Genomic DNA, 14,230 nt, shown 5'->3' with positions numbered 1-14,230 from the left:
TTCTCCTCCTCTTCCCTCCATTTTTCCTCTTCTCTTCTTCCCTCTTTTCTTCCTCTTCTCCTCTCCCCTCTTTTCTTCCTCTTCTCCTCTCCCCTCTTTTCTTCCTCTTCTCCTCTTCCCTTCTGTCTTCCTCTTTTTTCTTTTTTCATCTCACTCCTCCTCTTTATCTTCTTCCCGCTTCTCCGTCTCCTCCTCTTTCGTCCCTTATATATCTTCCTCCTCTTTACCTTCCAGTCGCCAATCTTTTTCTCCTCCTCCTCCTCCTCCTCTTTCTCCTCTTCCTCCCTTCTCCTCTCTTCCTCCTCCTTTCTTCTCCTCCTCCTCCCCCCTCCCCTCCCCTGTATCTTCCCGGTCCTCAATCTTTTCCGCCTCCTCCTCCTCCTCTCCGTTTCTCTTCACGAGGAGAAAATAGGTCAGGTTCACACTAGGAGTCAGGTCAGGTCAGGTCTCCCGTGCTGTGTTGTTGACTATATTGTGCTATGAGTAGTAATATTTAATTGCTGTGGCCTTTGTGATCTTATGTGGCCTTGTGTGACCTTGTGTGACCTTGTGTGACCTTGTGTGGTATTGTGGGAACTTTTGTGACCTGTAGACCCGTGCTAATCACTCCATCAGCGTGTCATTAATCATTCACCTTCGACATGCGTGACCTTTGACCTGTGAGGAATTTGTAGTTTATGGGGAGAAACTGCCGAGTCTCTCTCTCTCTCTCTCTCTCTCTCTCTCTCTCTCTCTCTCTCTCTCTCTCTCTCCTCTCTACTACAATAGATTCATGGTGTCTATTATCTCCTACCACACCATTACCATACTGCCTCCTACCATCCATGCCACTAAGCACCCACCCATACTTACCTCCCCCACCATACCGACCATCCACTCATGTTATCATCTCTCTCTCAGGTACAACAGAGGTGAACGATATATATTTGCTTGCAGACACTGCAAATTCAACCCCGACATTCGTCCCTGTCTTCATCCACATTACTGCCCACCCACCTCTCTCTCTCTCTCTCTCTCTCTCTCTCTCTCTCTCTCTCTCTCTCTCTCTCTCTCTCTCTCTCTCCGTTGCATCAGTATTTCACTTTATTGAAGGTTTTTGGTTTTTGTGGTAAAACTTAACGTTAGACAGTGACGTATGAGCGAGGGAAGGTGGTCTAGGCTGAAGTTTCACTGCCCCCTAAGGAATGTCGTTCAGTAAAGGGAGGTTTACGTCACCGGTTTAAAAAGTTTGTCGTAAATGTTAAAGTTTACGATTATCGACTTGGGGAGGAAATTAAAATACTCAAAAAGATTATAAAGTAAAATTAATTATGTTTTTTTTTTATTTATCAGATTATTAAAGAATATTTTTTGTAGTTTCTTAGATATTTATAGTGTTGGTGACGTCACTGTAGGACTAGTGTTGATAGGGTTTGGTCCATACAAGTGTGAGGGTGTTGTCTCAGGGCACCTCATGTTGTCTCAGGGCACCTCATGTTGTCTCAGGGCCCCTCATGTTGTCTCAGGGCACCTCATGTTGTCTCAGGGCACCTCATGTCTCAGGGCACCTCTTTGTCTGTTTATCCCTTTCTTCCTCCTCTTCTTCCTCGTGTGATCTCTCTCCTCTTTATCCCAAACACCAACCTGGTAGCATGTCACGTACTGCCTGGTCTCTCCCCTCCCCAGGGTCTCTTCACACTTCTCCCGGTCTCCCCCTCTCCTGGTCCCTCTTCCCCCTGGTCCTCACCCCCTCTGGTCCCTCACCCCTCGGTCCCTCACCCCTCTGGTTCCTCCACCCCTCTGATTCCCACCCCCTCTGGTCCCTCACCCCCCTCTAGTCCCTCACCCCCTCCTGGTCCCTCCCCCCCTCCTGGTCCCTCACCCCCCTCTGGTCCCCTCACCCCTCTGTTCCCTCAGCCCCTCTGGTCCCCGCCCCCCCACTACAGATGTGTTTGTTTATATTATACTGTAGTTCACCAGTGCCTGTGTTCACACCTCCCCCCCCCCATAGTGTAGCACCATTAAGCTGCCACGACGCTCTCAAGTCACTCCGTCAGTCAGTCAGTCAGTCAGTTCAGTCAGTCAGTTTTCTCAGTTTAGTCAGTCAGTTTAGTAGTCCGTTAATTTAGTCAGTTTAGTCCTGCAGTCAGTTTTTTTTCCTCGGTCAGTCAGTTACTGGTCTGAGCTTGACCATTGCCACTGTGTAGACCTCACGCTGTTTACACCTCATATTTGTTTACAGTTCCGTTTGTCTGGTTTCCATTAGGCTGTTGTTTACATATCTGTTCGTGTACACTACAGCTGTTATCCTCTTAGATGTGTTTTCATAGTTCAGTTGTTGTTTTTTCTCTTGTTTGTTTATCTTTTAAGGTTTGTTTGTAACCTTTGAGCTGATTGTATTTTTGTTTATTTCCTTTGTTTACTTTAAGATTTTTCTACATTCTGTCTTTAAAACTAAGCTGAATGTGAGACCTTGTTTGTTTGTTTGTTTTTGTTTGTTTGTTTCTTTAGCTTTCTGCCTGGAGCTTTCTATCTTACACACACACACACACACACACACACACACACACACACACACACACACACGAGAGCTGCGGCGTTTTGATTGGTCAGTAAGTTACCATGAACGCGTGACGTGACTTGGGAGTCGTGTAGATGACAGCCAATAGCAGTCTTCCCTCTCCCTATACCCCCTCCTCCCCCCCCCCTAGGAGATGCATGAGCTGGGAGGTGTGACATTAGCTCCCAGCAGCACGGATTATCCCTCTCTCAGATACAGTAGTTCCCTCATGTGTGTCTAGTAATTAGTCCCAGGTAATTAGTCTTAGGTAATTAGTCCCAGGTAGTTATTTATCTTCTTGTGTTGATGGTGTACAGTACAGGTGTGTTTTGTGTTCATCGGTAAACTCACTACTGTTGTGGGTGTACAGTGACGAGCACAAGTGCCTTTACACTCCCGAGACTTTGAATTTGTAGGAACGAGTCACTGAACTGCTTGACCTTGACCACCCCTCGATGGCACTACAGTATCTCATTTGACTTTATCACACGTTCGAGGGAGAATGTAAAGGAACTTTTGTCTGTGACTGTACAAAACAAAGAGAGACAACATAACATTCGGTACAGTTATCTTACGAACATTACAAAGAGTGACCTAACCTAATCTAACCTAGTCTCAGGTTCATGGATGGTGTTGATAATGGCTGCTGTTCAGGTCAATACAGGTGTGGGTTTACTGACCGGAAATAAAACAAAAAAAACACACCTGTATATTTGCTACCTAGTTAACGATTGTAATTAAACTAAGTAATAAAAAAAATCTATATTTATTTATACATAGAAGTTTTACCACAGCCAGTAAACAAAGACTAATTAATTAAGAGCCTTGTGTTGTGCTGTTAAGGTTTAATATGGCATTGTTGTTAAAGGTCACGAGGTCAGTGGAAAATAACGAAGGATCACCGAAACTTTTACCAACTGAGAGAAACTTGTGTTGCAATTGATGGCGATTGTCCCTATACTAATGGCTCTTGTAATGGTGAACTTAATAGAGCATTTGTGAAGGTGGAGAGAGAGAGAGAGAGAGAGAGAGAGAGAGAGAGAGAGAGAGAGAGATATTGTCTCTTCCCCTTGAGACAGGAAATACCCCCTTCCTCCCCCCCCTAATAGAAATCAGACGTCATACAAACATTTTCTCTCCTCATGAAAAAAAACATCATAATAAATACAGAGATTCCTTTAACCAATATCTTTTTTGACCAATATCATAAAAAAGAGCATTCCAACATTCCAGACCTTTAGAATGGGGAAAAGAATGAAATATTTACAAATTTTAAAAGCAAAATAGATGAATTCATATTCCGGTGTTCTATATACAAATGGTTCATCCAGGAGAAGTTTACGGAATACATACCTGAAAAATACTGAATTCTTTAACGTTAGGAAATTTGAACTATATCCCATTCTAGGAAGTTTGAAATATATCCCAAGGAAAAGAAAAGACAAAACAAACAAATGATAAACCTAACCTAAGCTTGATATATATTCCTGAATTAAAGTAGATTATAAACCCATCCAAATCTGAAGTATATCCCAGGAATAAACAGACGATAAACCTGTCCTAAAGTATGAAATATATCCCATTGATTAACATACGATAACCACATCCATCTCGGGGTTGAAATATATTCCTGAATAAATACATATGGTAATACTGTCCCGAAATGAGAGAGAGAGAGAGAGAGAGAGAGAGAGAGAGAGAGCCACTCTTGTTAGTAATTAAACCTTTTATTGACAGAGCTCCCTGCCCATTGTCTCCCTCCTGCGGTAGTTTGGCACTTGGCACCCTCCTCTTAACTTGGCACCCTCCTCTTAACTCGGCACCCTCCTCTTAACTCGGCACCCTCCTCTTAACTTGGCACCCTCCTCTTAACTTGGCACCCTCCTCTTAACTCGGCACCCTCCTCTTAACTCGGCACCCTCCTCTTAACTCGGCACCCTCCTCTTAACTCGGCACCCTCCTCTTAATTGAAAAAAACAACTGTAGACAAATAAATGTTCTAATCGAATTTCCGAGCGGATGGAGAAGATACAGGTAATGGCCACTGATTACTTCCAACACCTGTCTGTCTTAATTAATGACTTAGATGTTATTTAAGGTTGTAGGTAAAGCAGACTCGCCCCACACTTTCCACTGACCTCGTTAAATGATCTTTAATTTTATGTTCACTCTTAATCAATCACGTAATAATTGCTGTCTAAGTATTGGATGTAACTGTCACATTCTGTCGTTTATCTGTCTCTCTCTCTCTCTGTTTTAACTGTCTTTTATCTCTTTTCTCTCTCTCTCTCTCTCTCATTTTTGACTAACATATTTTTTTTCTCCCTCGTCCTCGACACAGCCGCCCGTAACAACATCCTCAAGCCTTTCCCCAACGCCTCTTCGGAGTCTGATCTGTCGAGGTACCGCACCAGGCTGCCAGGGAGGGACCGTAAGAGCCCCTCCCTCAGCAACCTGACCACGGAGGGCATCAAGCACAAGGTGAGTGAGGAGAGGAGGTAGAAGTGCTGGTGGAGAGGAGGTGGAGGTGCTGGTGGAGAGGAGGTGGAGGTGCTGGTGGAGGTGCTGGTGGAGAAGTGCTGGTGGAGGTGCAGGTGGAAGTGCTGGTGCTGTCTGTTTGTGAGTTAGTGTGTGTGATCGTGTGTCTTGGATCAGGTTAGGTATGTGTTTGTGTGCTAAGGGTCCCTGTAGAGGTAAGTTAATGACATGATCTTAAACAACAGAAAGTGCCCAAGGAATGTTTTGTTGAAATACTTGTGTACCTGTGATTTAACCCTTTGATTATGATGATTTAACCCTCTGAGTACGGTGATTTAATCCTTTGAGTACGGTGATTTAACCCCTTGAGTACAGTGACTTAACCCTTGAGTACGATGACAACCCACTAAGCACAATGCCATCGTACTCAAGGGATTAAGTTCATCGTAATCAAAGGGTTAAGATATACACTGTACTCCAGGGAATAAATCGTACTCGGGAAGCTAAAATATCCTACTCATTTTACATATGAGTAATTTACGTTATGTTATGTGTTAGGTTAGGTTAGGTTATAGATGAACACATTGGGGATCAGATAGGTATATATATATATTTCAAGTAAAATTAGAGTAAGTAGAACGCATTTGACTGATTAATTAAATTTTTCAGGGTGGATTGGGTTACATTTGATCACATTTCAATGAGTAATTATTCACTAATTTACCTGCAGCGCTGTGATATACGAGGTCAGGTTAGGTCAGGTTAGGTTGGGTTGGGTTGGGTTGGGTTGTATTTCCTTACTATGCTTGTGATTATTGTTATTATTACCCAGTGGACGTATGGTTGAGTTATCGGATTGTTTTTTGGAATTATTGGACCGTATTTGGAATTATTGGATCATATTTGGAATTATTAGATCGTATTTGGAATTATCGGCTCGTATTGTGAATTATCGGACCATATTTGGAATTATTGGACCGTATTTGGAATTATTGGATCATATTTGATATTATTAGATCGTATTTGGAATCATCGGCTCGTATTGTGAATTATCTGGGCGTAATTACACAATGACGTAAGGATCGTATAATGGTAGGAAGGAAATATTTCTCAGGTGTTAAATAAAAAATAAAGTATTCGACCTGAAGAGAAAAAATAATAAAACTTTTGAAAACTTTTAATAATTTGGGTTAAGATGAACAACAGTGAATAAAGTTAAGATGAACAACAGTGAATAAAGTTAAGATGAACAACAGTGAATAAAGTTAAGATGAACAACAGTGAATAAAGTTACTTAAGATAAATAACTGTGAATAAAGTTAAGATGAACAACAGTTTGAATAAAGTTACTTAAGATGAACAACAGAGTAAATAAAGATAAAACAAATAGTTTTGTTTTGAGAATAAAGTAAAAAAAGGAATTTTTAAAAGTTGCTCGTTAAAACTAAAACCTCGTTAATGACCCTAAAACAAAGTAAAAACAGTACTGGGTTTATACCTGTACGTGTTTTCATGGTCAAATTATTTCTTTTAATAGTTCTAAGAAATGTGTAATTATCAAAGTGATTGTGTGTGATGTGAGACACGTAGCCATATGTATCTAATGTATGTCTGTATGTATGTATGTATGTATGTATGTATGTATGTGTGTGTGTATGTATGTATGTGTGTGTGTATGTATGTATGTATATATGTAATGTATGTATGTGTGTGTGTGTATTGACAACCATCTCTACCCTGTGTTGGCAGTATTGACAAGCACCTCTTCTGGGTGTTGGCAACATTGACAACATTGCTTGGTAATAATGGTGGCAGGGAAGCCCTCTCTCACAGCCGTGTTGGTCCCGCTATTAACAGTATTTTACGAGTTGATATACAATGGGGCCCCGTTTTTAACTACGAAATACAACTCTCTACTTTTTATTACGTAGAACGCAGTGTGGGTGTTATGGGGGGCAGTGTGTGGGTTCTGGGAGAGAGGCAGAAGCAGTGTGGGTGCTGGGGAGAGCAGTGTGGTAGGTGCTAGAGAGAGAGAGAGAGAGAGAGAGAGAGAGAGAGAGAGAGTACATCCCCCATTCACTAAGTTTTGTCTCTTCTTAATTTCTTTATTACCTTCAGTATGTTCCCTTTTTCTTTCTTGTATAAAAACCCATTTTCTATAATAACTCCAACCCCCGTTTTCTATAATACCTCCAACTCCCATTTTCTATAATACCTCCAACCCCCGTTTTCTATAATACCTAAACCTCCGTTTTCTATAATACTTCCAACCCTCATTTTCAATAATAACTTCAATCCCCATTTTCTTTAATAACTCAATCCCCGTTTTCTATAATAACTCCACCCCCGTTTTCTATAATAACTCCACCCCCAGTTTCTTCCTAAGTCCGAGATAGTCTAAAGAGATATACTGTACTTTTTTTATGAACCTAACTTGTGGACGAGAGAACCCAACCAGTTACATCAAGTTTCTATGTCATTTCAATGGTGTTTTTTTTTGGTCACTATTTGGCTGAAATGATCCCCGGCTGATATGTGTTCTGACAGCTGGAAGTTTTGACCGTACGAGTCTTTTGACGAACCAGACCTGTGGTGTTGATATTTCTACTCGTTATTTTATCTTCCTTCCTTCTTGTTTATTGTTTATTTTGTTCTCTCTTATACTTTGTTATTTCCTGTTTTTTTTTTTTAGGTTTGTCTATTCCCAGGATCCACCTCACGTGAAAGACGGAGAGGAGGAATGCTGATAGAGTATTGGGTCATTGATAACGTGAGACCTCGTAAAGGGGGGAGGGGTAGATGGTGTATTGCCTTTACACCCCTAGCAGTATAAAAGGTCTCGGTCTCTACATCCCAGCAGTATAAAAGGTCTTGGTCTCTCGGTCTCTACATCCCAGCAGTATATAGCATCTAGGTCTTGCCCGGCCACCACACCACACCACACCACACCACACCACACTAAACTAAACTAAACTGTATGACACCGTTTGACTTAGTTCCTCCTAATCGCTTCTTGATAACCACCGCCAGACTAACGATCACCTCAGCCTGTCGCCTTGGTTTGAATTTCCTGGCTGTACATGGAGAGGTGCAGGACGAAGGAGGGGTGATGGAGAGGGAGGGAGGGAGGGTGATGGGAGGAGGGTGATGGAGAGGGGAGAGGGATGGAGAGGGGAGGGGTGATGGAGAGGGAGGGGGTGATGGGAGAGGGAGGAGGTGATAGAAGGAGAGGAAGGACAGTGATAGAGAGGGGACAGGGAGTATGATTTGAGGGTGATTAGAGAGGGACAGGGGGAGAGAAACAGGGAAGGAGAAGAATGGAGGGAGGAGGAGGGGAAGAAGGGATGAAGGAGAGATCGTAAATACACACACAATAATAATAATAATAATAATATTTTTTTGAAGCAGATACAAAGGTTACGAAAAATTATAATAAAATTAGCATATTATTGACCATCCAATTTAAAGTTGTGGAAGTCTTTTATTTGATGGGGAGGGGGGAGACAGGTTAGGGATGAATGTTTCCTTCCCCTCTCTCAGTCCCCCCTCATCTTTCCATCCCTCCTCTCTGTACTGTTTCTCTGTTCTCCATGTCTCCTCTCCCTCCCTCTTCCCCCTCCCACCCCCCCTCCCTCCCCCCCTCTTCCTCCCCCTCCCCCTCTCCATCCCCCCTCCCCTCCCTTCCCCTCCTTCTCTCTCCTCCTGCCCTCTACCCCTCCCCCTTCTCACCCCTCCCCCTAGGCTCGTAAAGCTCCCCCCTTCCTGCCTGGGCCAAGGTATCGGAAATTAAAAAGTTATGGCGTACCAACTACCAGACCTCAAGACGGTGGCTGCCTCACTTATTGTGGCGTCGTAAAGTGCAAGTATACAGGCGTCTTACTTATGGCGTCGTAAAGTACATGCATACAGGCGTCTTACTTATTATGGCGTCGTAAAGTAACCTGAGAGAGAGAGAGAGAGAGAGAGAGAGAGACAGAGAGAGAGAGAGAGAGAGAGAGATAAATAAACATTCTTACGTCCTTCTCCCACGTGTGTATGTAATCATTAAGGTGCATCAATACCACTAATGATAATGTCATATCGGAGTTAATTACCTATTATTACCTCCCAGCAAATGTTCACAGAATTTCCTTATCATTAACTATGCAAATCAGTCTGGTAACGGAGAGAGAGAGAGAGAGGAATGGGATTTATTTTTTCTGTTCCATTGTTATGTGACCTTGACTTAATCTAATGTTGTACGTGGTTAGGGAGGCTTTGTGTTATAGTGTTGTGATGGATGATAGATTATAGAGCTGTGATGGATGATAAATTATAACTTATCTCATTAGCCTGTACATAATTACTGCTCTGTAGATAAGAAGAATTTACCTAATTAAAGAATAACTTTTGGTAATTACGAAAGAAGCAATTAGCAGACGCGTACCTGTGTTTTAATTACTGTAATTAGTTGAAGGTGGTGTAATTAAGACAAGGTAATTGTTTTTTTGTATTTTGTTGTATGGGAAGAAAATATTATTGGGGAATGAAATGTGTTTTTGGTCTCCCCCACCAGTGCGGTTAATCACCTGTATGAACTGACGTCGTGAGGACCAGAGTCGCTTGTCAGGGGGCCTCAAGTACAAATATTGAGTGACCCGGTGTACCTGGCGCCAGCGAGGTTGATGGCCACGTGACAATACCAAGTGGCCATCTGACGAGGTTGATGGCCACGTGACAATACCGAGTGGCCATCTGACAAGGATTATGGTCGCCAGACACGTTGGCCGAGACACCGTAAAAGTGGTGGTGGTGTCCGGTACTTGGCCTTGATATAGTCCGGTGATGTGATAACCCTCAACTATGGTAATAAAAGGGGGGGAGGAGGAGGGAGGAGGAGGGAGGGAGGGAGTGTTATGGTAAGGTCGTGTAGGTAGTAGGTCTTCTGTCTCGAGGGGGGTGGGGGTGTGTGAGGGCGTTTTTTTCTGCTTTTTTTCTTTGATCGTGGGCGTCTCTCAGCTGGGTACTGCCATAACCTACCAGATCACTGTACCCTGTGACGCGAGGCCAGAACCCTTCCTCCCTCCCCCACCTCACCAGCTGACTGCCTGTATACATATGGATCAGCGACTCTTATCTGCCTTCACTCACACGTCACCCATGGAGGAAGACGCCCCCCCCCCTGATGTATTTACAGCCCCGCCACCCTTGACACCTTTAATGTGGCGCTGCACCGCTAATGTCATTCTTCGCCCGCGTCTCTCGCCTGACAAGAGCTGTCCTCCTCGGGGGAAATCTCAAGTCTTCTTCTTTTGCCTCAAGATGTTATTCTGTCTCAAAGACCTTCTGGATGGGTGTCTCAGGTGACGTTCTTGATGTGTTTGTGTGTGTGTGTTTACACACGTGTGTGTCTGTACACGTGTGTGTAATAATAATAATAATAATAATAATAATAATAATAATAATAATAATAATAATGATAATACTAATAATAATAATAATAATTAACGGTTTATTGAAAAAGTCGGCAGCCCGAAGGCTGAAAATAAAGATTGGACAAAAATGACTTATTACATACAAAGACATGGGGTGGGTGGGTCGCTTAACAAAAGCTTTCATTACTGAAAGAAGAAAGAACATGAATTGAACATACAAATTATTATAGTTCACAGTTGATGGCCCGGCCTGGACTGGTCATGGAGACACCAGGTGGTGTGGTGTTCACGCGGTGTAGTAACTCGTCCTCGGATGATGATAGACCTCACGTGGTCATGGGGTCACCAGGTGGTGTGGTGTTCACGTGGTGCAGTAACTCGTCCTCGGGTGTTGATATGAAGGACCTCACGTGGTCATGGGGACACCGGGTGGTGTCACAGTACCTCACTCTCTGCTGGGTGGTGTTGTGTTATCTCGTAGTCAGGTGTGAAGCTGACCCACTGTTGTTCCCAGGGTGGACTGATTATCACCTCCTTGTCAGAAGATGGCGGACAGTTCCCAGGGGTGCTTATCTCACTGGTGGGTCACTGGTACTGTCTAGTGCTGAGTTCACTGGCTTAAGCACTGTTCATCACTGTTCATCACTGTTCAACACTGATCCCACTTCTTTCCGAACGAAATTGTCTCTTTTGATTATGTTGATATCCCGGTGGTGAGGATGGGTCGGGGAGAGGGACTTGGGGAATGGGCCGAACATTGGCCAAGGGGGAGAGCTGCTCAGCAGGAGCAGCGCCTGAATAGGTCTTGACCCCACATGTGTGTGTGTATGTGTGTGTGGCATGGGAGGAGGGGTGAAGGGATGGAGGAGGACTTTACTGAGAATGAGCGCTGTCACTTATCTTACCTTCGTTACGTCACTCATCATTATCTCTCTCTCTCTTTTTCTTTGTTCATTTTTTCTTCCAATGACACCAAAACAACCACACAATAAACAAGAGGTTTGGAACAATAGTTCAGGGTCACAGAAGGTCAGTGGTCATAAATTCAACTTTTAGTCCATAACTATTGAAGTAACCGGTGTTTTGTTCCATGTTGTTGTACTGAACGTCTGTCTAGTGTTTGTGTGTGGGGAGGGGGTGGGGTTGGGGGAAGGGAGGGGAGAGGTTAGGGGTGGGGGGTCAGGGTGTGGCGGGGGCAATAAACAAAAACATGCGGTATATTTTGGTATTTATCATATAAGGATGTTTTCGGCGGTGGTCATAAGGGAAGCAACACAAACTATTGAGGAAAACAGTGTTGTCTCCTCAGTAAACCCGCCTCTGTATTACTCGCGGACGGAGGCCTTACTCAACATCTTAATGATCTTGAAGAAGTCACGTTACTCCTCCTCTTACGACCGGTGTACCAGATGTTATGTTAAGGATGTTTTTTGGTATGATCGCTATTTTGGGGGGAGTTAGCTGATAAATAGCACGTGTATATATTTAGCTCGTAATTATGAGATTATACCTGAATAAGGCAATGACTTGAGGACAAAGTGACCTACGGAAGTGACCTATTGTTGTGACATTTAACCGGTCCAAACACGTGGAGGGGAGGGGAGGTGGCGTCCTCTGGTGGGTGACTGACATTCTAACACAGCCATTCTCACCTGCGCCCACCTGTAATTAGCTTCACACCCAAGGGATCGTTTGATGCCAGGGAATACCTTACCTTAGGGGCCGGATCCATTTGTATTATTAGACAGGTGTTCCTGTTTTAATTAACAGGCGCCATATAGCGTATACTGTATAATAGTTTAGTATTGTTTGGTATTTGAACATAATTACTATTTTTCATAAACTAATGGAATTTACTTTTAGGAGGACAAACACAAAATTTCCATTGCTTAAATAAAATCATTATTTTACTTCCACACTTATATGTATCGCCACTTTTACTCAGTTTATTTACAAAGACTCACACGTACATCATTTTTGCTTTTATAATTATTATTTTTTAAACAACAGACACCTGAGTTATTTCCGCTCACGTAAAATTAATGTCATATAAATCTTGTGTTCTCCTTCAGTTCTCATTCCAAGACCCCAACGCCGCCAAGGGTCTCTTCCCTAGCGCTAAGGTTGGACACCAGAAGATCGACAAGGTAGCCCACGTCGGCCAGGTGGTGAGTACCCCTATGTCTCTCTCTTGTTGTTTACTTCCTCGTCGACGCTGCAGCTGCTCATCGTCCTGAACGTCGAGATCATCGTCGCCCAAGACTTGTTGTGGCTCGTCGTTTGTGATTAGGAGGGGGGAGGGGGGCTGAACCAGGCTGACTGTGGTAGAATGGGATATATGCTGTTAGAATAAATTGAAGAAAAAACCTGAAGTAATGTCGTGTGTGGCAGAATAAGGTAAGAAATAAACTATAAGGTAAGTTTTAATATTAGTAGTAAGGTATGTCAGTCAGCCTGGGTTGGAACATTAGGGCTCGTATTATTGGTCGCTGAATACACTGTTTACTTCGTTCTTCTACCGTGTACAGCAGGTGAGAAGCCAGGTTCACTGTTAAAAGAAAATCCGTTAATATTGACGGTCACAGGATAAGCAGCTCGGTTGTCGGCCTTAAACCGTAAATTTAACGGTCTTCTTAGTGTCAATTTTAGTGTTTTCTTTTAAGTCGACTATTTACCAGTGTCTTACCGTAAATTATAAGGAAAAAACAGGTAAATAACAGTAAACTAGGTAACGGTTTTCTTTCGTGATAATTTACGGTCTTTTAGCGTTATATTTACTGTTTCTTTTTTAAAGTGTTCCTCTTAGTCCAGAAGGCTGTGTGGACTTTTCCTGAGAGGTTAACCTGTCGGGCAATATCGGTATTACTAAACTTGTAACTCTTTTAAAACTCTTAAATTTATCTTCGTATCTGTTGGTGTTGTTGACTCCAGCCTGACCTTGAGCACAGAGGCCACAAGATAAACACTAACAATGGATAAAAACACTCTGATCGGTTAAATACAATAATACACCTCATTATAGATGTATTCTGATGTATTCGTACCCAGTACAAGTGAAATATACATCATACAGTATATACAAGGAGTCAATACCGACCACTTAACTGTTCTTCACCTCGTATCGTCATCCAAAGACCTGCAGTAATATTTTCAGCCTCACCTTCTAACTGAGAGTACAGAAGTGAGGAGGAGGGAAAGCTGGAAGTGAAGGAGGGGGAGGGAGGGAACTAGAATAGAAATGACATGTGGGTTTAATCTGATACTCCCTCTTAATGTTGTCAAGGTGCCGGGGAGTAGTAGGGACAGCGAGCGAGATGTAGGAGGGCATGATGCGTCCTACTGTATGTGATGCAACACGACAGTAGGAGAGCATGATGCGTCTTACTGTATGTGATACAACACGACAGTAGGAGAGCATGATGCGTCCTACTGTATGTGATGCAACACGACAGTAGGAGAGCATGATGCGCCTTACTGTATGTGATGCAACACGAAAGTAGGAGAGCATGATGCGTCCTACTGTATGTGATGCAACACGACAGCAGGAGAGCATGATGCGTCTTACTGTATGTGATGCAACACGACAGTAGGAGAGCATGATGCGTCCTACTGTATGTGATGCAACACGACAGTAGGAGAGCATGATGCGTCCTACTGTATGTGATGCAACACGACAGTAGGAGAGTATTATGTGTTCTACTGTATGTGATGCAACACGACAGTAGGAGAGCATGATGCGTCTTACTGTATGTGATGCAACACGACAGTAGGAGAGTATGATGCGTCCTACTGTATGTGA

The 14,230-nt window shown here is 43.2% G+C and overlaps 1 protein-coding gene across 1 annotated transcript in view; it reads left to right on the top strand.

Moving 5' to 3' along the window:
* LOC121870878 (potassium voltage-gated channel subfamily H member 2-like) overlaps positions 1-14,230 on the top strand; it is a gene marked incomplete at its 5' end in the record, with an annotated part of 37,391 nt that overhangs the window by 13,582 nt on the left and 9,579 nt on the right. The window contains 2 exon segments of the mRNA XM_042372851.1: positions 4,881-5,020; positions 12,504-12,599. Of these exon segments, the coding sequence (XP_042228785.1) occupies positions 4,881-5,020; positions 12,504-12,599 (236 nt within the window).

This window comes from Homarus americanus, unplaced genomic scaffold (assembly GCF_018991925.1).
Source record: "Homarus americanus isolate GMGI-L3 unplaced genomic scaffold, GMGI_Hamer_2.0 scaffold52512, whole genome shotgun sequence".
Lineage (NCBI taxonomy): Eukaryota > Metazoa > Arthropoda > Malacostraca > Decapoda > Nephropidae > Homarus > Homarus americanus.
The sequence above is the reverse complement of the archived record's forward strand: the minus strand, read 5'-3'. Positions and strand labels throughout refer to the sequence as shown.